This window comes from Lissotriton helveticus, chromosome 7 (assembly GCF_964261635.1).
Source record: "Lissotriton helveticus chromosome 7, aLisHel1.1, whole genome shotgun sequence".
In the NCBI taxonomy this organism is placed as follows: Eukaryota; Metazoa; Chordata; class Amphibia; order Caudata; family Salamandridae; genus Lissotriton; species Lissotriton helveticus.
Window position 1 is genome coordinate 1,496,595,657 of NC_136068.1, and position 22,698 is coordinate 1,496,618,354.

Sequence of the window (22,698 nt, forward strand, 5' to 3'; positions counted from 1 at the left end):
TCAGAATTCAGCTACTGGCAAGGAAGTACAGATCTACTTTAAACAAAGTCAAGGTGGGTCTGCAAAGCCTTCCTAAACAAACAAAAAAATCCAGTGTCAGTTCTAGTAGAAGCTGTACCAAATTTGCCTTTTCTGCATGGCCACTATAGATTTTTTTTTTTTTTAATTCAAATCTTTTTGATTGAGGAATAAAGATGAAAATAAAGACAATACAATAAGTCTTACAGTGTACAAATGGACAAAAATGTTGGCATAAGGACGCTTACACTAATCAAAGCAAACCAAAAAGAAAGGAGGGAGAGAGAACGAGGGAAGAGAGGAGAGAGGAGGCGAGAGAGAGCAAGAAGAGAGGAAAAGAGGACAGGTGTATCCGTAGAGCAATAGCAACTGGTTAACCCAGACCTGACACGCTGCATGCGTAACAGGAAATATACAGTAGGCATATATAATCAAACACACAAAATTCTATATAAATCCCATATTGGGAAGCTAACTTTTGGGATGCGCTTCACGGGGGTTCAAAGTGGGAGGATGACGCATCCAGGGATGACCAGAGTTTGGAGTTCGAGGGCTTCTAAGTGGCTGACTGTAGCGCAGGATTGTCCGCCCCCCTTAGGAAGGAGAGCCATTCTAGCCACATTTTGAAGCTGACTCCAGCAAAGTCTTTCCATTTGTAAAGTATGACCTTACACGCCAATGTCAGCATAATATCAAGCAGTTGTCTGTCATGAATATCCGGCAATTGCTCCTCCAGAGGACCCAAAATGACGTATATAAATTCGTGGGTAGGTGTGATTCCAAGCACTTGTTGAATATATGTAAATATTTTACTCCAAAATGTCCGCAATAGGGAACAATTAAAAAGCATGTGTGCCAAGTCGCCAGGTGCTTCCTGACAGTTCCAACAGTTAGGCGTATACCTCAGTTTACATTTAAACAATCTCTGAGGGGTCCAGAACACTCTATTTAACAACATATATTTCGTTTGACATAGGATCGGGGATATCTTGTTTGTTAGCGCAGTGTTGTGTATCACCTCCCAGTCTAACACAATGCCTGTGGAGTTAGGCTCCGACTCCCACTTACTTTCGGTCATCCTATGTGGTTTCTTGGGCAGGGGGAGGAGTAGTTTATATATTCTGGAAACAAAATGATCAGCATGGTACAGTATTCGGAGGCGGGTCACCAGCCAGGGCGAGTCTTTATTGAGGGAGCATTTGGAGATAGCAGCCTTTAGTTTCAGGAACTGGTAGAATTCTATGGGTGGTAAATCAAATTTCTCTTGTAATGTCGAAAAGGGTAGGGGCTTACCATTATCATAGAGGTCATTCACTATGTGTATACCTTTTGCAGCCCATAGTTCCCAGAAAAGGGTCTTCCCTTCTATCCGGAGCATAGGATTATGCCATAATGAGAGCAGGGTGGATCTCTTGAACACCAAAGCAGTTTTATGGGACTGGTCGAGTCGGAGGAGTGCCCTTCTAGTATTAAGTAGGATGTATTTAGAGTGGGGTACATGGGCCAAGTCCATGGTGAGGAGAGCCGAGAGGGGTGCATGTGCCATTAGCGAACGTTCAATAGTTAGCCATACTGGAGTGTAGGATGTACCATCAACCAGCCAGAGGGATCCTTGCTTGCAGAGGAAGGCTGTTTGGTAGTTCCTGAACGAGGGCAGGCCCAGGCCGCCCTTATCTTTTGCTAGTTGCAGCTTTTTTAGTGATATCCTGGCTTTTTTCCCTCGCCACAGGGACTCTCCGAACAACCTGTCTACCTTCTTGATGAATTCTTCTGAAAAGGTCATGGGGAGCATGCAAGCTAGGTAGTTGACTAGAGGCGTGCACATCATTTTAAGAGTCTCAACCCTACCCCACCAGGACAAAAATTTAGGTGACCAGCTGTCTAGCAGCGTGGATATCTTTTTTAACGTTAAGTCCTCATTTAATTTCAGAGTTGTAATCAAGTCCTTCTCGAAATCTAGGCCCAAATATTTAAAAGCTTTTGGTTGCCAAGTGAGACCGGATGATCCCAGGATTTCTTTACCCCCGATGTTGTTTAGTAACTTAACTTCTGTTTTATCTTTATTCAGTTTATATCCTGATACTCTAGAAAACCCCTCAATTGTGTTCATCAAGGCCGGGATAGCCTCGTCAGCTTTTTCGTTAGTATCAGCACATCATCAGCGTATGCAGTCAATTTCACAGTACAGTCATCAAATGGTATCCCAGCAATGGCGTCATTATGTCTAATATGCCACAGAAAGGGTTCTATTGCTAGTAAGAACAGAGATGGTGATAACGGGCAACCTTGTCTCGTCCCTTGTCTTAAACAAAAAGAGGAAGAGAAGGAACCACCCGCTCTGACCTTAGCAGTAGGGCCGGCATATAGAGCCATTACAAGTTTAGTAAACGTCTCTCCTAGATTGAAGTTGTGTAAAACTGCCTCAAGGAAGGACCAATCTACCTTGTCGAAGGCTTTCTCTGCATCCAGTGTGACAGCTACCGTGGGGGTTTTCAAGAGTTTTGCTTTCTCTAGGGCATGGGCTAGTACTCTAGTGTTGTCACTAGACAGTCTATGTTTTAAGAAACCCGCTTGAGACGGGTGTACGAGGGTAGGAAGGACTTTTTGCAACCGGGCTGACAAGATCATGGCTAGCACTTTACAATCCAGATTAATCAGGGAAATCGGCCTATAATTCTTTGGTAACGACGGGTCTTTGCCGTCCTTAGGCAAAACTGCAATAGTCGCTTCTGCCAACGTGCCCTTCACCTTCCCCGACTCCGTAAACTCATGAAAGAGGTTCAAAAGAGCATCAACCAGATCTGCCGCAAAGCTTTTATAAAATTTAGCCGTAAAGCCATCCGGCCCCGGTGCTTTCCCACATTTCAATCCCCTGATCGCTGTTTGCACCTCTTTGGTTGAGATCGGCTCATTGAGACTAAGTTGTTGTTCAGGTTTTAACTTTGGTAATTCACACTTCTGTAGGTATTCCTGAATCTTATCTCCATCTACCAATTTGTTTTTAGCGTATAAGTCCTCGTAAAAGTCTTTAAAGACCTCAGTAATTTTTTGGAGGTCCGAGTGAGCAACTCCGGCCGAGTCCCTGATAACATTAATAGCATTCTTTTGCACTTTGAATTTTAAGTATGCCGCCAGGCTCTTACCGGCTTTATTAGATTCACATAGCTTAAACCTTCGCTTCCTATCCAGCCATACCCCAGCCCTTTCGCTCACTAGCTTGTTATATTCGTATTTCCTGTTGGTCATAATATTTAGCGTTTCCCGGTCCCTTGTCATTTGGTGTTTGTTCTCTAGGGCAGCTATCTCAGCCTCCAGCCCTTCTAGCTTTGCATTACAATTTCTGTTCATTGCCGAACGGATTTTGATGCACACTCCCCTTATTGTACTTTTTAGAGCCTCCCATCGCACTAGGTCTGAAGTGTCCCCTCTCGCATTAATCTCCAAATAAGATCTAATAGCTGCCAGAATCTCAGCTCTATATTGTTCTTTGTGTAGGATTTCTTCATTGAGTCTCCAAGACGTTTGTTTAGGTGATGGTTTAGTGTTACTGATGGATAGAGATATGCATGAGTGGTCCGACAGTACCCTTGGTTCAATTGATGTATCCTCTATCCTTGCGACGCCATTTTGTGTAATGAAAATGTAGTCAATGCGGGAGAATGAATCGTGAGGGGAAGAGTAAAATGTGTAATCCTTATCTGTAGGGTTTTGAATTCTCCAAGCATCAATTAAATGAAATTGTTGACATAATTTAATGAAGGCATTATGCGACTTGTTGGGTTTGAATGCACACTTAGAATCCCTATCTAAGGCTGGGTCAAGTGGAAGATTAAAATCACCCCCAATGATATGTACCGCCGTATCGGGTATCGTTGCAACCTGCTTAACTAAATCCTGCCAAAATTCTAAATCATTAGTGTTAGGTGCGTAAACATTAGTGATAAAGAATTCCGTGTTGTCCCTAGAGAGTTTCACCGTGACCCAGCGACCTTTTTCATCTGATGAGGATGACAGTAATTCTACCTTGGACTTTTTTGACAATAAGACCAGAACTCCATTCTTTTTACCGAGTGCACTAGATCCTACAACCTCTGAATAAAACTTGTTGCGCAGAGTGTAGAATTGTTTAACATCTAATTTGGTCTCTTGCAGTAGAACAATGTCCCCCTTCTGCCTACGCAGATAGTCTAATATCTTTTGTTTTTTAACGGGCTGATTCAGACCCTTAACATTCATGGACAGAATTTTCAATCGGTCAAGTGAGGTTATACCAAGTGGAGTGGACAGTGGTGGATGTGACATTTTACAGTAGTATATGTATCATGGTTATTCCATGAGAACCAAGGAAAGACATCTTACCCGGTGTATTATGTAAAGAACACACTGTTTTGCTCCATATGATGGAAAACGGTCGACAGTCATGAATACACATTCGGGTGCCTAGGGATATATCACGAGTGGCCTGAGTACAAGTATACAAACACATCATATGCATGATACAACTTGTCCAATCAAGAATAAAGAGACAGGCCAGAAGAGAAGGAAGAGAAAGAAGAGATAGAAAAGAGAGAAGTGGCAAGGAAATTAGAGGAAGAAGAGTGGAATAGAATGAAGGAAAAATAAGAGAAAATAATACGGACCATAAAACACAACACCCATCCCCCCCAATTCCCCACAGCCCCCCACCCCACCCACCCCAACTGTAGTACAGAAGCATGGCGACGTGAGGAAAACCGCAGTAACCCTCCCGTCTAAACTAGTCATGTACAGACATTGGAACTATTATGCATAACACAAGTGCATATAAACATTACGCAAGCAGCGGAACGATGAAATGGTGTGGCTGAGCCAACATGCAATCAATAGTACACTTCCACTGTATGTTCCTTATAAATCGAGAAAATTCCTGAGCGCCTACTAGGCTATGGTTATCAAACAGAAATCTGAACAGAAATCTGATAATACAACAGCATGGACCATTGTAAGATATTATAGCATCATATCCTTCATAAAAGGCTCGTAATGAGTAGCAGATTCTAAGACAACGCATCAGCGGTGAGTAACCTAAATAACCTAAGGAAAAACAATAGATCATCAACAAACATTCCCTTAATCAGAGAGTTTTCAATGCTGCCGGAGTGTAATCCGGTCTACTCCGAGTAACCTGCCAGTGTACCGGAGTCTGGAGTTAAGCAACACATAATAGCAGGTCTACGCCAGATCAAAACGAGAGAAGTAAAGTGAAGTAAAGTGAAGAAAGCTTTAGTTCAACCCCTTGCGCCATATTTCAGGGTACCATAATTTCCCAGTGCAAGAGGGCTTCCGTAAACTTTATGCCTCGCAACAGACAAGACCATTAGACTTTTAACATGAACAGAGCATAGAGAGCTTGATGGGAGTACTAAAACCCAGACGTGATCATTTGTACCCTGAAGCTGAAGCCGAGGCTGTTAGACCATTCGGGTTATTAGTTTCCATGTCGCGTTCCATATCTCGTTCTTCCACGTCTTCAAGCATACGTTTGAGCTTCATGGGGTCCGTGAAGTAGTGAGACGATCCTCGTATTGTCACCCTGTACTTTGCTGGGCCCGCAAACCCAAATTGGTATCCCTTCACTGACAGTTGCGGACGTAGGGCAAGGAAGGCCTTCCTTTTTTCCACGGTCTCTTTACTGTAGTCTTGAGAAATGTATACCTTGGAATCTTTCCACAGAATATGGTTGTGATTTCTCACGAAGGCTAGGATTTGCTCCACGTGCTGGTAGCGTAATGGTTTACATACGATGGGCCTTGGTCCTCTCTGCGTTTTAGTGATTCTTCCTGGGACTCTATGCGCTCTGTCAAATTCAAGAGGGTTTGTAAAGGTCATGTTCGTGGCTTTAGTGAACCAGGATTCCAAGAACTTAATGCATGAACTTTCCGATTCTTCTGACCCTTCCGGAATTCCAAAAATGCGTAAGTTCCCCCTCCTGTTCCTGTCTTCCAACTCGGCCAGTCGTCTAGTTGTCTGGTCAGAGGAGATGTGTAGGTGTTTCAGGGCCGTCGAGGTTTTAGCCTCTATGTCTTCCAGGCGACTGATCCGGGATTCTGTTTCTGTTAGGCGCGCATTAGTATCACGGATATCTTGACGGATCGCCACCACTTCCTCCTTAGTGGTCTTGGCTAGGTCCTTCACTTCGTCTAGCCTATTCAATATCATGTCTAGTGCGTCTGTAGGGATATTCCTTGGTTTGTCTGGTGATCCCGGGTTCGAGTTGTTTGTTTTAAGTCTCTTAAGGGTTCCCTGATCTTTGGTACTCATTGCGGCCACTTGATCCTTCCCTGGGATGCTTAGAAGGTTGGGCAGCGACTTGAAAGCTCCCCTTCGGCACTCATGCGGCGCTAAATAGACAGCACTAGCCTAAGTAGAAGATTGGTCAGCCAGAAATCAGGCCCACTGTGAGTTGATGTCAAGCAATCCAGGCGATCGTTTCAGCAGATTTAAGCCTTAAGGGACATATCCTCAGTGTGATGTGTGATGAGACAGTGTGAGCAGTTCATGCATTGAAACCTTTAGGGAATGCTTGTATATTAATGGTAGATTAATGGTATGTACTCCCGGTACACAGCTTGGCAACATTCATCTCCCCCTGATCATTTCTTTCTTTCTTTCTTGAATGTGTGAATCTCTTCCCCACATGTTGAATTGGTTTTCAGCAATGCTCGCCTGGCATCAAAACCGGCTGATTTGGGCAGAGTCAATGAGGGAAGATACTTTGCCTCGGTCTTCCAGGCATTACCGAGTGGCGGCCGCCATCTTGGTAAAGGTTAGGGAAGTCTCAGCATGGCCGATCGCACTGTACTCATGCGATCGGCAAATTCAGCTGCCTGCCCCTGTGCGCTAATTTCTATAGATGAGCCCACCTACTTCAGTCCCTCATATGTTGTCGCGCTCCGCAGGGGCTCGCATCGCGCTCCGTTTCCCTCACTCACGCTGCCGCCATTGACGTCCGAAGCCTCACTCGGTGCAGCTCTTGATCCGCTGCAGCCCCGGACACGCAGATCAGCTCATAACGGTCAGGGAGTGATCCGAAGTGTGAATCTTCGTTCACATCCCAGCTGTAGGCACATGAAAGCGTTCCAATTCCAGCTGAAGACGCTCGTGACGGGAGGAGAGACGCTCTAAACCGCCATCTTCCTCGGCGTCCAAGCCACGCCCCTGGCCACTATAGATTTTTCATCTTTTTCTTGACACTATTTTTGCTGGCATGAGGACTCTTTGCACTGATACACTGCTATTTAGTGCCACAGAGAGTGTGTTCTGGCTTAACACAGTAATAGTAAAAATGGCCTCTTTAGCTTTTCTGTAAGGCCATAGTAGACGGTGCAGAAAATGTATCAATTAAGTTAAATGCCTCATAACATAGGAGGGCTGCTGTGCGTATTTACATCACCCACAAATATGACCGAAATATAGTTTAAAGGCACTGCAGTAGCACATGGCAAGAAAAGTGCAGTTGCTATGTAGGAAAACCAGCAAGTCCTAGGTAAAGTTTGACTTGGAAGGCAGGATGCCTTATACATGAAAAAAAAGTAGCACACTATATATTTACAAAGTGTGCCTTCACAACACATTAAAGGCTTAATGACTATTTCCACTTTGTAGGTTCATCTACATTTTCCATAAGACTAGCCTAGGTATAATTAAAATATTTGTTTTGCATCTTCCCTTGGGGTAATACTAGAAAGGTCATTCAAAATGATTTTCTTCTTTGTTTTAAAAATCAGATTTTTGCTAACTTTATTGGAAAGGTAATTAGCTAACAGAATTACTCTGGGATGCCTTGGACAGAACTGGCTTGAAACCAGTTCTGTCACTCAACACATCTCCAGAATGAGAATTCAAATCCCTGACTGAGGGTTAACGGCTCTGGCTCAGAGGACAGTAGTCTGCCTGTGAACCCAAGAAGAACATGGCCGCCAATTAATAGGGATAAGCCTATTGGTGGGGCTGCAGGACAGCTGGTAGAACACAGGACAAACGTAACTCTTGCTGATCCCAAATGGGGCTGACAGGATCCTGTTAATTTGCAGAACCCTCCCAGGCCATTTGTCTCCAACACCAGCAAGAAGAAGGACCAGTTCTAACACTGTCAGGTGGGAGGAGATCTCATCTAAATAGAGGTATTGCTATGGAACTGGACAGACGTCTACCTGATGGCAGAAGGGTTCTGCTACCTTCAAACAAGGGGTTCCTGGATAATTTTACAGTAAGGCAAAGAGGAAGTGCTGCAAAAAAGGCCAGAATAGGAAGAGACATTAGCCACAATTGGGTAGGAAAAATTCTCCAATCGGTGGCTAGTACAGAGAATAACAATAGCACCTAGCCGCTACCTCCTCAGAACATTCCTGAACATGAAAGCTGACACCTGAAGATGAAGGCACTACTGGAAGAAAGACAACTCCTTACATGACTCCTGCTGCAACAGAAGGAGTCAAGGACTCCGGCTTGCATCCAGGGACTGGAACTGTTCTACAATTGTTTAGTGGTTGGCCTCCTTTTTGCCTGCTCTATGGACATAAATATCAGAAAGACTCCTGGCTATAAGAGGGCCCAGCTGACCACTGGGGACTGGGCCCTACTGGTGCCTTGGCTGGAGAGAGATCCACTGTCTAGAAATCTTTTCTAAGGATTGTAGAACTGGCCAAAGAGCTCTTTCCCAGCCGGCCATGATAAGGTGCTAAAGCTTACCAAGGTAAGTTGCACCCAAGGTGGGCAAGAAAACCAGAATCATGCTGCTTGGGCTTTCTACTGCAGAGAAAACGGATTCAGTTGGACTTGCATTATAGGAAACTGGTCTTGTGGAGCCCTGACCACCCACAGCTTCCAGCCTTGTCCAGTTGGAACATTTTAAAAAAAAGGGGAATAAGTCTGAAGGTAAAATCTTAGAATGGCATGAGGCAGCAAATCTATCTGAACAGCTAAGCAAACTCATCGGCCACAAAATCCAACTTTGTCCTACTTGCAGCTTCTGGCACTAAAACCAATGACTTTGGCAGGAGCTCAACAATGACTTTGCTGACGTTGAGGAACCCTCACTGCCCACAGCTTTGGGTCTTGCCCTGGTAAAGGATTTTGACTTCCTTTTCAGAGACTAAGTCAAAAGGTAAAAGTTTTCACTGTGATGTCAATTTTGTGCACCCGACTTCTGCTCCATGGTCGTCCTAAATTCACATCGAGCTCTTGGCTAACTGCGAACTGTTGGTTTTCAAAGGTGCTGTCATTTTTCTATGCACTTTTTGTGTTAAAACCTTAAAAATCATATATATGTTTTATCTCATCTAATTATAATGATCTAGGTGTATCTGCGTTCAGTACATGTTTCTAAATTGGGTAGGGAATATTATTGTGGTGTGCTCTTTGCTTCACTTTGGTACTGCTGAACCTAACAAGCATTTCTCTTTAGACTGTTTGCCGCTTGTACCTTAGTTACCAGGGTTTGAGCAGAGATTCTCTAAGGACCATGTTTGCTTACTCAGATTGTGTTTATTAAGTTGGTAGGGGTCACACCATTCAAAATCAATGGCCCAATTTCAGACAAAAAGGTTTATCATCAAAGCCTTGTTTTGCATACCTGCAGGATTCATAGCCTTGAAAATGATCCACTGTTTGTTAGAGAGCAAATGCTGGAAAATAGGCTTGTGCTTTTGGAAGTTGAACATTGCCCTTACAAGAGTACTCGCAGCTATAAATGTGTCCATCTATATTGTGACCCTTGGATTTGGCTGGTATACCTTCTGTAGAACTCTTATAGGACGGAAGTTACAGCTTGTGACAGACTGTGCTTGAGGCAGAAGAATATGGGGCAAATACTGATATATATGTTTCTAATAATTTATTGAGTTTTTCTAATTCTGTTAACCCATCTTGCATACATAAACATAGTAAAACATTATCGACAGAAGAAGCACTTATAAGTCACAGGTTCTTTAACATCTTGAAGTGAATTTTCAGACGTTTTGTTTAACAGGAAAAAAGACAACAGAATATAATTTACATTCAAGATTCCATATTGTTCATTAATGTACATTGGCCATTTGGACCTCTTCTGGTTTGTCGAGTCAGATTCTAATAACGTTCATGAAATGTGTTCAATGGCCCTCGTACTTTTCAAATTACCAAGGACAGCCTTCACTAGCCTATATTACTCCAAACACCATTCTACGATTAAAAACCATTCCTCAAGTGTGGGAACAAGGGGTATCTCCCTTTCCTCAATTGTGGTAACACAAGGGCATCCCTCTTTCTTTGCTATTCCTCTCCTAGCACTCATTAGGCCCATATTAAAAACTGCAGATTTAGGGTTGGGTTGGCCTATCAGGCAGTTTGGCAGTGCCAGCTGGACTGGTGTAACAAGTCAGAATGCGCACAGTTTTCTGGTTGCTTGTGTGCCTGTTTTATGGTCGCCTGGGCTGATTTTTACTGTTGATTTCCCTGATATCGAAACAAAAATTGCCTGCAGCAAGCTCAAATCCATGCAGTCTTCCATAGCTTCCTTAACACACACGGCTTGTCTTTACAAGTTAAAAAAAAAACAATTTGCAGACATGATGTATTTTTTTAGCTATCTAATTCACAAATGAGGGCTAATTTTTTTCTGTTTGATTTGCTCAAACGCTCCGTCCATCATCCCCTTTTGTATCGGTTAATTTTTTTCTGGTGCCTGGACCAATTTCCTATCCTAGTCTGACCCTGTGCAGATCTACCTTCAATCCCAGTTTCCTTACCAACCACACTGGGAAGGGCAATAGCCCTAATCATTCACTGGCGGTAAATTATCACGCTTACATTTCATTTTTGTCTGGTTTTGGTTTTACATTGTCCAAGTTCACATGGTGCCAGGTTCCAGATTATTTGCCTGCATGGACTACTTGAGTGAGACAAAATCCTCAATTGTTGAAGGTGGCCAAGTAGTTTATTTCGTACATGCTTCATCAGGATATGTGGTAACATGGGGGAGTGTTGGTGTGTACTGGTCATTAATAACATCCAGGTCATTACTATGCTTGACTATGCCATGTGTGCAGGTCACCTGCACTCAGAAGAGTTTCTGATCTGAATAAAAAGAGAAAAACTAATGATCTGACTCAATTATAGGAACTTCTACAAGGCTAGACCGAGATCAGGTGAGACAAATTCTGTGTCCAAAGTGTGGAATGTTCTATAAATTCTGCCCCCATAACTGTTTCGGGAGATGCATTATAAATTGGTGATGATGTCCTCGAGATGACATCTGAAGCTGTCCCTTATATCATTTTTTTTTACCATAATCGAGAAACTAAAAAAAATACAACCTAAAACAATGGTACGTCATATAAAAAAAGAATGAGAACTTCTGTTTCGTGTTTAAATTATTTCCACCCAGGGTTTATGGCTCTCCTGAACCGACCAGTGGCGTTATATAGTACTGCAGAACACTATTTCACATCTGTCCTCTTGGACCAAATATAATTACCCCCAATGAATTTATCCACAGAGTAAGAGCTTTAATGAAATAGTAAATCTGCTAACAAGATTTCTTTCTCCGATATTGTCTTTCTTCCAAACCTTTCAGAATTATTATCCTGTAATACTACGCTTAACCATTTACAATATGCCCCATATTTCATGATCCATTGTATGAATGAAGTAATGAATAAAATAGTATAGCCTGAAACATGAAGGTAGAACTAACTTTGAAGAGATCTGACGGGTTTTTGCTTACCCTACAGAAATGCTAGGGTTTTGAACACATCAAAATGGAGCCAACAGTAAAATGTGTCACCAACACTATTCTAATTCAAGTGTTTGTTTATGTAAATGATCAGGAATGTCCAATCGGTAGCTCATTCATATGTCCCACCCATACCTGAGTGTGTGTGTCACAGAGCAAGAGCACACAGATCATCACACAGCACCCACACTGCACAAGACAGTTCTCCCACCCCACCTCACTGTGAGCCTACGGTACTTACAAAGCACATCCTTCAGCTTCTAACATTCACAGAGCACTGCACATCTCTTGCACCTCAGACTGCACCTTGCAGTCCTCCCACTGTAACCTTCAGCTCTAAGACTGCACCCCTAGATGCTGCCACCACCAGGAACTTAGGAAGTTAGCTATTTAAATACTGCATGCGTCTGGAGCCCTTCATCGCCTCCATCGCCACAGCTGCTCAACTTCTGTTGCAGAAACAGAACAAAAAAACCTTTACTGTAGCCATAAGCCCTTCAACTTTGCCACCATAGTATATGAAGCCATCCACTGAAAAGCTCTAATCTACCTGCCCCAAGTGGAGTCACTACTCCGCTCACTCTCTGTGATCTGCTAACCAGAATTTTCAAACCATACCAAGACCTCACAAAAACAACCTACCAGTTGCCTGTTACATGACTATGCTCACTAGCTTTGCTTCTTTGAGCTACCCAGAGCAACATGGCAGGGGCTTAGAAGAAATACAACTTCAAATCTAGTCATTCTTTTTGTTTGGATTAAAAGCAGCGGTATTTGTGCAGGGACATACTATGTCATTAAGTTTTCCAACTACTACTGTGACAAAACATGCAGTATTGCCGTGTTTTCCCCCCAACCGGAGGTGCAGAATCTATATAAATAAAAATGTAAATGTTTGTTTGTTCAAAATCGCAAATCTTCAAAAGTCCTTCACCGATTGCTGTGAAGTTTTGACACAACGTTGGATTCGAATATGCGCGAGTTTTTATATACACAACAATGGATTCCAATATGCAAGTGTTGAATACGCGCATGTTTTAATCCAAAGCCTGAACAGACACATAAAAATGTCAATGTTTGTTTGTTCAAAAACTGAAATCTCTGAAAGTTGTTCACAGATTGCTTTGAAATTTTGACACAACGTTGGATTCGATTAAGTGCGTGTTTATATATACACAACGGTGGATTCTAATACGCGTGGGTCCAAAACGCGCGTGTTTTTAATCGAAAGGCCGAACAGACCCTATCGATTTGGTTCATGCGCAACAACTACAAGGGACGCATAGAGACAATAGTCTACATATATTAGGATGGACAGTTGGCCTCAGGATGGCAGACCGGGAAGTGGGTGGAAGGAGGGGGGAGGAGTTGGTTCACTTTGCATTATTAAGAAAGGACGCATTGAGACAATAGTCTACATATATTAGGATGGACAGTTGGTGTCAGGATAGCAGACCAGGAAGTGGGTGGAGGGAGGTAGGAGGAGGGAGGAGTTGGTTCACTATGCAACATTAGCGCGTGTTTATATATACACATTGTTGGATTCGAATACACGCGTGTTTTTAATCGAAAGTCCGAACAGACCCTATCGATTTCGTTGCTGCGCAACAACTACAAGGGACGCATAGAGACACTAGTCTACATATATTAGGATGGACAGTTGGTGTCAGGATGGCAGACCGGGAAGTGGGTTGAGGGATGGGGGAGGAGTTGGTTGACTTTGCAACATTAGCGCGTGTTTATAGATACACAACTTTGGATTAGAAGACGTGCGTGTTTTTAATCGAAAAGCGAAACATACCCTATTGATTTGCTTGCTGCGCAAAAACTACAAGGGACGCATAGAGACAATAATCACAAAAACATATTGTATGTCCACAAGCATTGTGCAATTAAACATATTAGAAACGTGCGCTTATTTTTCTTTCTCTTCCATTTAACAAGACTGAGCCACAGCAACACGTTGCCGGGTACAGCTAGTGTCTAATACTGATGCAGTACCTTACCCGGTAAATAATGTACACTGAAAAATCGTATTTACTGGGTACAGTCTTGTGGTGGGGTTACAGGAAGGGACCGGAGACTGGATCTGGGTATATAGTGTTTTATTTTTATGAAAGACTTTTTATAATGGGACGTAAGTCTTTCTCTTGCAAACCCCGCAGGATCTGTGTTAGCAGTCTCCCTCCTAAAGGGGGGGTAGTAGTCTCAGTGGCCTTGGGGAAACCTACTCTTGAGAACAGCTCTAGCAGCTTCTCCACAAAGTTCTTAGTGGTAGGGGCTCGAAGGGCAAAGGCCTCAGGAAAGCGAGTGGTATAATCCACTATAATCAGGGCATAGACGTGCCCCTTGGACGTACGGGGAAGAGGCCCTATCACATCCATTCCCACCCTCTCGAAAGGATTCCCTATGATGGGAAGGGGCTGTAGGGGTACTGCTGGCGGTTTATACATGTTCCTTTTTTGAAAAATCTCGCATTTCTTACAATGCTCCTCGGACTCTTTATAGATGCCTGGCCAATAAAAGTATTTTGTTATATTTTGGGTGTTTTTTTCTGCCCCCGAGTGTTCGGCGGTCAGATGGGTATGCGCATAAAAGAGAATCTGTTCACTGAACACCTTAGGTACCAAGAATTGGCAGGGTTCATTGGGTCTTCCTACCCTACACAATAAGTCATTCTCTATTGTAAACCTAGGGTAGGTGTCAGGAGGGAACATTTGTGCGACATGGGCCGACTCCCAGGCATTAAACAAGGTGGATTCATTAGCTTGGGCGAATTTGAAATTCCGGTCCAATAACCAGGGTTCAGAAGACAGCAAGGCCGGTCGGGGAAGGTTTTTTACTTTTCCCACCTCTTTTAGCTCGGTTTGGAATAGGGACAGAAAATCAGGAATATCTACTCCTATGATTAAGTCCTCCGGGAGTGATTCTACCGTACCCACCCTCACAGTACAGGGGGTTCCATCGGTTGGGTGTATGGTAATCCGGGCCAGGGGATAGGGTTTCATTTCGCCGTGAACACACCTTATGTGGACTGTGGTATCTGGGAGGATTTGTTGGGGTAGTTCTAGCCTTTTCTGTATGAACTATTGCCTACACCCCGAGTATAATAAAGCCCTTATACTTCTACTGTTAACTTGCACACGTACATAGAAGGAGGGTCCCATTTCTGCCGTGTACATCACCGCCTTGGGGATGTACCTCACCTCCATTGGTTCTTCCGTTGGATTTCTTCTAGGGCACAGGCGGGCGATGTGGCCACACTCCCTAAATTCAAAGCACTGTGGTCCTTTCATAGGGGTGGGGTCAATTCTGAGGGGTTTGTGCTTAAGCTGCTCCAGACCAGTCTTGGTTTTCTTCTCCTGTTTGATGTTGAGAGTCATCTTGGTGGATTTGTCACTGTCCCAGGGAAAGGAGCGACGTTGGGCTCTAGAGTAATTGGCGGCCATTTCTATGGCTTGTTCTGCTGTAAGCCCCGAGTGTTGTTTTAACCAACGTTGAGTTCCGTAGGGGAGGGCCTCCATGAACTGTTCTAAATAAATGCTAAGAAATTGGATGCCTTACAAGTGTAAGAGTAGAAACTTGAGCACTCCTGTAAGCAAAATAAATTGCTATGTATACATGAATTTGAAGTATCTAAATGTTGGTTGACTGAACATTCAAAATTGTATTTAATCAGTAGTATAGGTCATATTACTTCCTATGAAGTAATATGACTTTCTACCCTCGAGTCTGAACACCCAACGCTGCCGAAATTGGCATGCTCTGATTTACTGTGGCATGACTAATTCCCCCTGAAGAAGAGCCTACGGCTCGAAATGCATTGGGGTGACCTTTATGACATCATGCTACCGTTTCAACTTATGTGATAGTACAGCCATTTTGGAGTTTGTTCAACCCTTGGATTTATTTTGGATCATGTGAAGTAATATGACCTACACTACTGATTAAATACAATTTTAAATGTTCAGTCAACCATCGTTTGGATACTTCAAATTAATGTATACATAGCAATTTATTTTGCTTACAGGAGTGCTCAAGTTTCTACTCTTACACTTGTAAGGCATCCAATTTCTTATTCATTTTGCGCCTCTATGGACAGGAGGTGACCTTCTTGAGCACCCTTATCTTTTGAACTCTAGACTTACTGAGATTACCCACAAATAAAAAGGAGTGCAGCGGTTCCACTGATTTTTACCTAAATAAATGCTAGTCATTATCTCCTCCTTGCTTCTGCTTTCTGGTCTCAGCCACTTATCGGCGGCCATTTTCAGTCGGAAGAACAGGGTCTTAGGGTTCTCTCCCGGGATCCCCTTCTCCATACGGAACCGGACTCTATAAGCTTCAGCATCAAGTCCAAGGTGGTCCAGTAGGATTTCTTTAATTTCCCGATAAGGGGTGCTGCCTGTTGCGTTGGCAACTTGGTAGGCCGCCTGAGCCTCTCCTGATAATAGGGTTGCCAGGAAGAAGGGCCACTTGTCTTCTGGCCACCCACAGGCTCTGGCTGCTCTTTAGAAATTAGTTAGGAAAGCGCCTGTGTCGTCTTCCATCACATATTTCTGTAAAGAGACCCCTGATGGATGTGGCACCGGGCCCCCCCCTCTCCACTACTGGGGTCGAGCCACGTTCTTGTATGGCTTTCTGCAGACCCTCAATCTGAGCCGAGATGGTATGTTTGAATACCTCTCGGTCGGCCTGGGCTGAACTCATTTGCCGTTCGATGGCCCATTCTAATTTCTCCTATCCCTTTATTAGATGTTCTACAATTTGATCCATCTTGGGTGGCAGGATGGAAGTTGAGGATCCCACTTCTGACACCAGTTGTGGCGGGGTTACAGGAAGGGACCGGAGACTGGATCTGGGTATATAGGTTTTAATTTTTAGGAAAGTCTTTTTATAACGGGACGTGAGTCTTTCTCTTGCAAACCCCGCAGGATCCGTGTTAGCAGTCTCCCTCCAAAAGGGGGGTAGTAGTCTCAGTGGCCTTGTTCTTCCCTCTTTACTCCTTTCGTCCTAGTCTTTGGTTTCTCTCACCATCGGCCATGCGGGAAAAAGGAATACAGAGAAGATGCTGTCAGGACACAAGTTTTCTGACCAGTTGCCCAAGAGGAACCGGGGAAGTGAAAGGGTCACCGCTGCACTCGTGTTTTAATAATATGGGTCTATACAGGGGGGCGTGAGGAAAAGCGGTCGTGAGGAAAGGGTGAAGAGGGAATGTGGGATAGGCTACTCCTTCAGCTAGCGCTCGTCTCCTTCCTTCACTCCGATAACCGTCTCCTTCTTCCTGCTCCAACTCCCGAACTCCGTACGCTTCCTGGGTGTCGTCACACGCTGACCTTTGGTCTTCCTCACTTTGGCTAATCCCACGGTCCTTGCGTCAGTTCGGGGCGTGGCTTCATCGTTCGTGTACGCCCAGTTAAATGAGCCTTCTCCCATGTCCTCCTCTGGCGATGTAAAAGAAAGGATACCTGTCCGTGTTCCATTCGTTCTGGGGTAATTGGAGAGAGGGAGGGGAGGCAGAGTCAACAACCCACCAGTCACTTCAGGGGGAAAGCTCCTCCACCCGCCTGGTCTCCCTTTTACAAGTCTTATTCCTACAAATAATGGGCCAAATGTAATGAAACCCTATTGTAAATGTGTGTGATTAAGAAGATTTTTGTGGTTCGGTTCAAATGCAATAGAAATAAAACAACGGTGTTCATCCAAGAATCAAAGTATGTGTTAGATATAGAAAGGTTCACTGTGAAATACCAACGCTCTAACTTCATCAGTTGAAGTCTATTTATAGCTCTATATAATGTCTTTAAGTATTACTGTCTCCTCAAAAGAGGCAGATTTGCGTTTTATGATTCATAACATGACCCACAGGGGGGCTTAAGTGTGCCCTTGAAAAGGGAGTAGGGGAGGGCAGATTCAGTTACATATCAATGTGTGCCTGACATGGCTTATTAGGCCACAAGCAACCCCAGTTGCAAGTGGAGTTAAGCAAAGTAAACTGATGCATACGTATATTGACTTATCTCGTTAATATTTTGGTAGCACAGTATTCTGGAGTCGATACTAGGCCGACTTCCCCCTCTTTACCATCTCGAGTTATAGTAGTACAGACAGGATTTAGCTGGCTTGAGGCATGTGCTGTGACGGGGCATCCTGTATGCTGTTTGAAATTCCCCGTGACCTTCATGCGACCTTCATGGATTGCTATGATGGTTCATGATTGGTCATGTTCTGATATGCCGGACTGGGAACCCAAAGCAGCCCGCAATGTTTTTGGATGGGGAAGCACTGCCTGGCCCCGGTAGGCTAGAAGCCAGCTAGCCTGTCTGCTGTTTTTCTTACTGGGGGGGCGATATTGCAGCACCTCTGCATAACCGGCCCCCAGTAGCAAGACCAACCCCCACTACTGCGAAACCGGCCCCCACCCTTACAGCCGCCCATGGGAACGCCTGATGCCCACTATGGCCAATCCGGCCCTGAGGTCAAAATGTAGGCCTAAATCGGAATGGTCCCAAAGCCGCCAATTCAAATGACTGATGCCCCAGTTTCTTTTTTGCACCAACCCAGGCAGTCTGGAAGGGGGCAATTTAAGACATTAATTTTTATTTCAGAAATAACTTAATTGCCAGACAACTGACAGATTCTACCCACAGCTCGTTTAGGTGAACTAATTCTCCCAATCCTGTTCTAAGTAGTTCTAAAAGCTGCACATTTATTAAGGAAACATGAACAATAGCTGAAATGAACCTTTTCTGTTACTGTATTTTTGCAGGGATCTCCCATGATGCATTGGTCTCCAGTGACCTTGAAGCCTGTGAAGAGGCCATGGCACTTCTTGATGAGGTTATTATGTACACATTTCAGCAATGTGTGTACTATCTTACCAAGGTAAGTCAATGACATTTTCAGCCTGCGTACAGAAGTGATATGTTTCTGCAGGCGAAAATATGTTCAGTTAAAAAACCTTCTGAAGTTGCACCTGGTTCCATTGGAAAACTTTTACCAATACAAACGTTGATATAGTACTCAATAATAAAAGTACATGAAATTGTTTCTGCAAAAGGAACATTTTTAAACAAATATACACTATGCAAACAAAGTCAACTATATTCGTTTATAAAGGTTAATAAGCATGCCCCTTTTTTATGTAAAGTTATAGGAATTCTAAAAAGTCGACAATGTCAATTAAAAAGTTATGAAAAGTATTAAGAAGTTTATAAACTTTGGAAATGTCAATTGAAAAGTTTTAAAAATATACAGGCTTGAAGTCCCACACCAAATGAAAGAAACGTTACACATTACACCAGTAAAAAAAATTTGTAACAACATAGTAAATGCTGATTGTTGCACAGTTTTATTCCTGCACAGATCTCATTGAGCGTGAAGTTTTTAGGAGATGCAATTGTACTTCTATTGCACATCCTTAGCTGTTACAGAGAGTCTGGGGTGTGCTGATGGGTTAAAGACATTGTTTCTGTGTCGTTTGACTTCTAGACCCTTTACATGGCCCTGCCAGACCTTCTGGACAGCAACCCATTCACGGAAGCCACAGACCTCTCTGACGTGGAGGAGCTTAGCAGCATGCCAAAGGGCACCCGGGGCACCCTGGCGATTTACCAAGCCACGCTAGACTTGACCCGGGAATGTGAGCTGCACCCGGATTTGGTCTCCCAAACCTTTGGCTACCTCTTCTTCTTCTCTAATGCCTCGCTGTTCAACACCCTCATGGAGAAAGGTGGGTTGGTGCAGTGGGAGTGTGATTAAAAAACATGCTAGTGTGGAAGGGGTGAGGTTGTGGTATAAAAAGCACCTTTTGTAAAACATTTTGATATATTTACTAGGATATTTAATCACCCTACAATGGGCCTAATGGACGTAATAATTCACATGACTGTAAACTATGGGACTAATAAAAAAAAAAATAGAAACAAATTGTTATTTATGAAGTTAGTATATCCCCTTCGATGCTCATGACGAGCTCAGCTCGTCATGAGGTATACCTCTCGTGTGCTCATGACGAGCTGAGCTCATCATGACCACACCCATTTCCATTATGGCCCAGAGCAGCAGAGGATCTTCTCAAGCACCCATGGTGATATTCCGCCTACAAATGTGAGTATGGTATGACTGTTTTGTAATCCGTAAACAATTCCATTGTCTGTGGTGACATTAGCATTGAGCAAAAAATAGAAGTAGAAATATTTCTGTACTCCTACTGATGAGTAAAATGCTCATATACAACTTACTAATACCTAGGGTTAGACAATGAAACAAAGTTACTTGTATTGCTACTATTTTCTTCTTTTGCCCAATACAAAAATAAATTACTTCCCAGTCATGCATGCTAGTCCTCCATCTACACATCTTATAATTGTTTAACTGATTGGAGATCTTTACCCCCGTCCTCCACAGAAAAGGATGGCATGTTCATTTAATTACTAAGATAGGTGTCCTCGAAATTTCCACGGTGCAATACATTTTTTTGTGACTATCCCTTAAATCTATTACTTTCTGTGGATTTACAAATAATGCATGGTCTGTTGTTGCCCACTGATTGGCATGCCCCTTTTTATTACTACACCAGTCGAATTTGCCTCCCGTCACATTCAATACTTGACAATTTGTACATGAGTAAAGTAACCCTATCTAACTTTTAAAATAGGCGTCTTAAACATTTCTGAGTTTGTGAAACATAAGCTACCACGTTTATAAAAAATGATCTTATTAAAGTGGTCCTGATATCTTCAGAAGCAAACTTGTGTTTAAGTAAATGTCCCGGCACTCTGGCAACCCTATTATGAAGGTAGGGCTAAAACACATTCAGTCACAGCTTCTTTTTTAGGTCGCAGCCTACCAGTCAGCACAGATGTCTGCTTTGCTAAAGGCATCTTGGGGACATTCAGAAAGCTTCCCTTGAAATGCATTCCACCCATTGCTTACCATTGCCTTTGTGGTTTGTGACTCACATTTTCTGGCTTTCTATTTGCTGTTTATTTGGATCAGGCTGTCCAGCATGAATTTGTCCCTCCAAAGGAGCAAAGCCTTTTCACACTATCTCTCCCTGTAATCTTCCATAGGCCTGTAAATCTTGTTTTTATCTTGTCACATTTGTTGTGCTTTCAATGACAGAGTTCAAATATCAGGGTCTGTCTTCCGAGGGAGCTTGGTGTTATTTTTCTTTCTCGGACTTCAAAGTGAGAAGATTTATGTGACAAACGTAACTGAATTCTATGCAGCTGCACTCTATGCCATGGTGCTCAACAATACTCTATGCCAATGCATTCTACACCAGTCCACTCTACGCCACTCTGCTGTGCACCACTCTATGTGGCTCCACTCTATGCCACTCCAATACATGACACTCTATGCCACTCCACTCTAAGAAACTCTACTCTTTGCCGTTCCACTCTACAACACTGCATGCCACTCTCCTTTATACCACTAACTTTTAGCCCTGCTGCACAGCAGCCACGCTGGTGTACAACATGGCTAAAACACATTGACAAAGCCAATAGCTCTTGCATAGGCAAGACCCATTGGCTTTGCCAATGCTTGTTACTCTCAAGATTTTACTCATAATTCATCACAAGTAAGTGAACTTCAGATTGGGATCTATCTTCCTTAACATTAATATTTTCCTAGGCTGCTCAATTGGTTGCTGTTGTGTAGATAGAGTTTAGATGAATCACCTCTATGTCACTGCAATGTTCCAGACTTCTAGGATGGAATGCTTGCTCAAGAGCCAGAGAGCAATTGCAGGTTGGTTGATTGGGAGGATGCTCATGAATATAACTGGAGAATACATACCTTCTTACTTAACCTACCTGAAGTATCCTAGTGGTACCAATAGAAAGGGTGAACCTCACAGTTGCACTTGCTGAGGAAATCTGATTAACACTACATTTACGAGGTTGAATCTTAGCAGGACCAACTCGGCATTCCAGACCCTAAACAACAGGGTATACTTTAACCACATACTGTAGATACATCTTCCAATATAGACTGCTAGATGTCCACTATATAGAACAATCTAAGTATAAAGAGTTCAATATTAATTTGCAAGTATATACATTCCTATTGTCCCAGTTTGCTTGTAGGCACATTTCATTAGCTATGAAGCCACCTTCTTGGGGATTGAAGGTCTCTGACTAGAATCACACCGTGTCTAAGTCAACTCTTTAAGGTCGATAGAACCACAATTCAGTTGGCTTATAGATACAGCTTAACTTGTGGGCTACCCAAATGCAAAATTTGCTGAAGCAGCAAATGAATAATAAAACACGTAAGTTACTGCTTTTTGTTAAAGGCAAGCGTTTCATTTTTTTTTTTATTAATGTCATGGCCCTATTGGCAGTTCCTTTCAGATCGTCCTGTAAAAATTTCATTTTACTTCCAATAATTCTGGCTACCATATATTCTATACTCACTCAATACACTCAACCTGCCGTACCTTTCCTTGTCAGGGATGGGGAGGGCCTGGCCCACGCCTCGTTGCCTGGGAAGGGAGTTCCTGCCATTGTCTAAGTCCGTTATCTGCAGGAAGCGCCTCGTTTCCGCCTCGTAGGCCCAGCTTTCTGGATAGGCAGTGAACGCTCACTTCCTGCTCTCCTCGTGAAGCAGTCTGTCTGAGCGCGTGGGAGGCGCGATGACGTTGGCTCATTTTCCACAACAGTGCTGCGCGGTGCGTCCTCAAAGAAGTGGGGGTGTAGGGTGTGGTGCCATTGGAAGAAGTGAAGCGGGACGAAATCAGAAAGAGAGAAGCGAGAGAAACGGGAAGGAAAATAAGTTATCATTCCAGTTAATCCTTCTTGGTGGTAGCTGGCCTTTATCGAAAATTAATTTCCAACTCTCAACGAAAGTCTTCAGCCAAAGAGTTTTGCTGTTTTATTCAGTTTGTTAGTGGAATCACAGTGTGACGTTTTTTGCGGTAA

The 22,698-nt window shown here is 43.4% G+C and overlaps 2 protein-coding genes across 4 annotated transcripts in view; one reads left to right on the forward strand and one right to left on the reverse strand.

Annotated features, from left to right (window-relative positions):
* The window catches only part of LOC144770423 (uncharacterized), a 143,566-nt gene extending 121,223 nt beyond the window's left edge, over positions 1 to 22,343 (reverse strand). For all 3 annotated transcript variants that reach the window (XR_013598890.1, XM_078654931.1, XM_078654932.1), the window contains exon 1: positions 22,218 to 22,343. The gene's annotated coding sequence lies outside the window, so the exon portion shown is untranslated. The remainder of the gene's footprint in view (positions 1 to 22,217) is intronic.
* Positions 1 to 22,698, forward strand: part of RASIP1 (Ras interacting protein 1) — a 329,706-nt gene that overhangs the window by 208,323 nt on the left and 98,685 nt on the right. The window contains exons 8-9 of the mRNA XM_078654930.1: positions 18,540 to 18,655; positions 19,262 to 19,502. Coding sequence (XP_078511056.1) covers positions 18,540 to 18,655; positions 19,262 to 19,502 — 357 coding nt within the window. The remainder of the gene's footprint in view (positions 1 to 18,539; positions 18,656 to 19,261; positions 19,503 to 22,698) is intronic.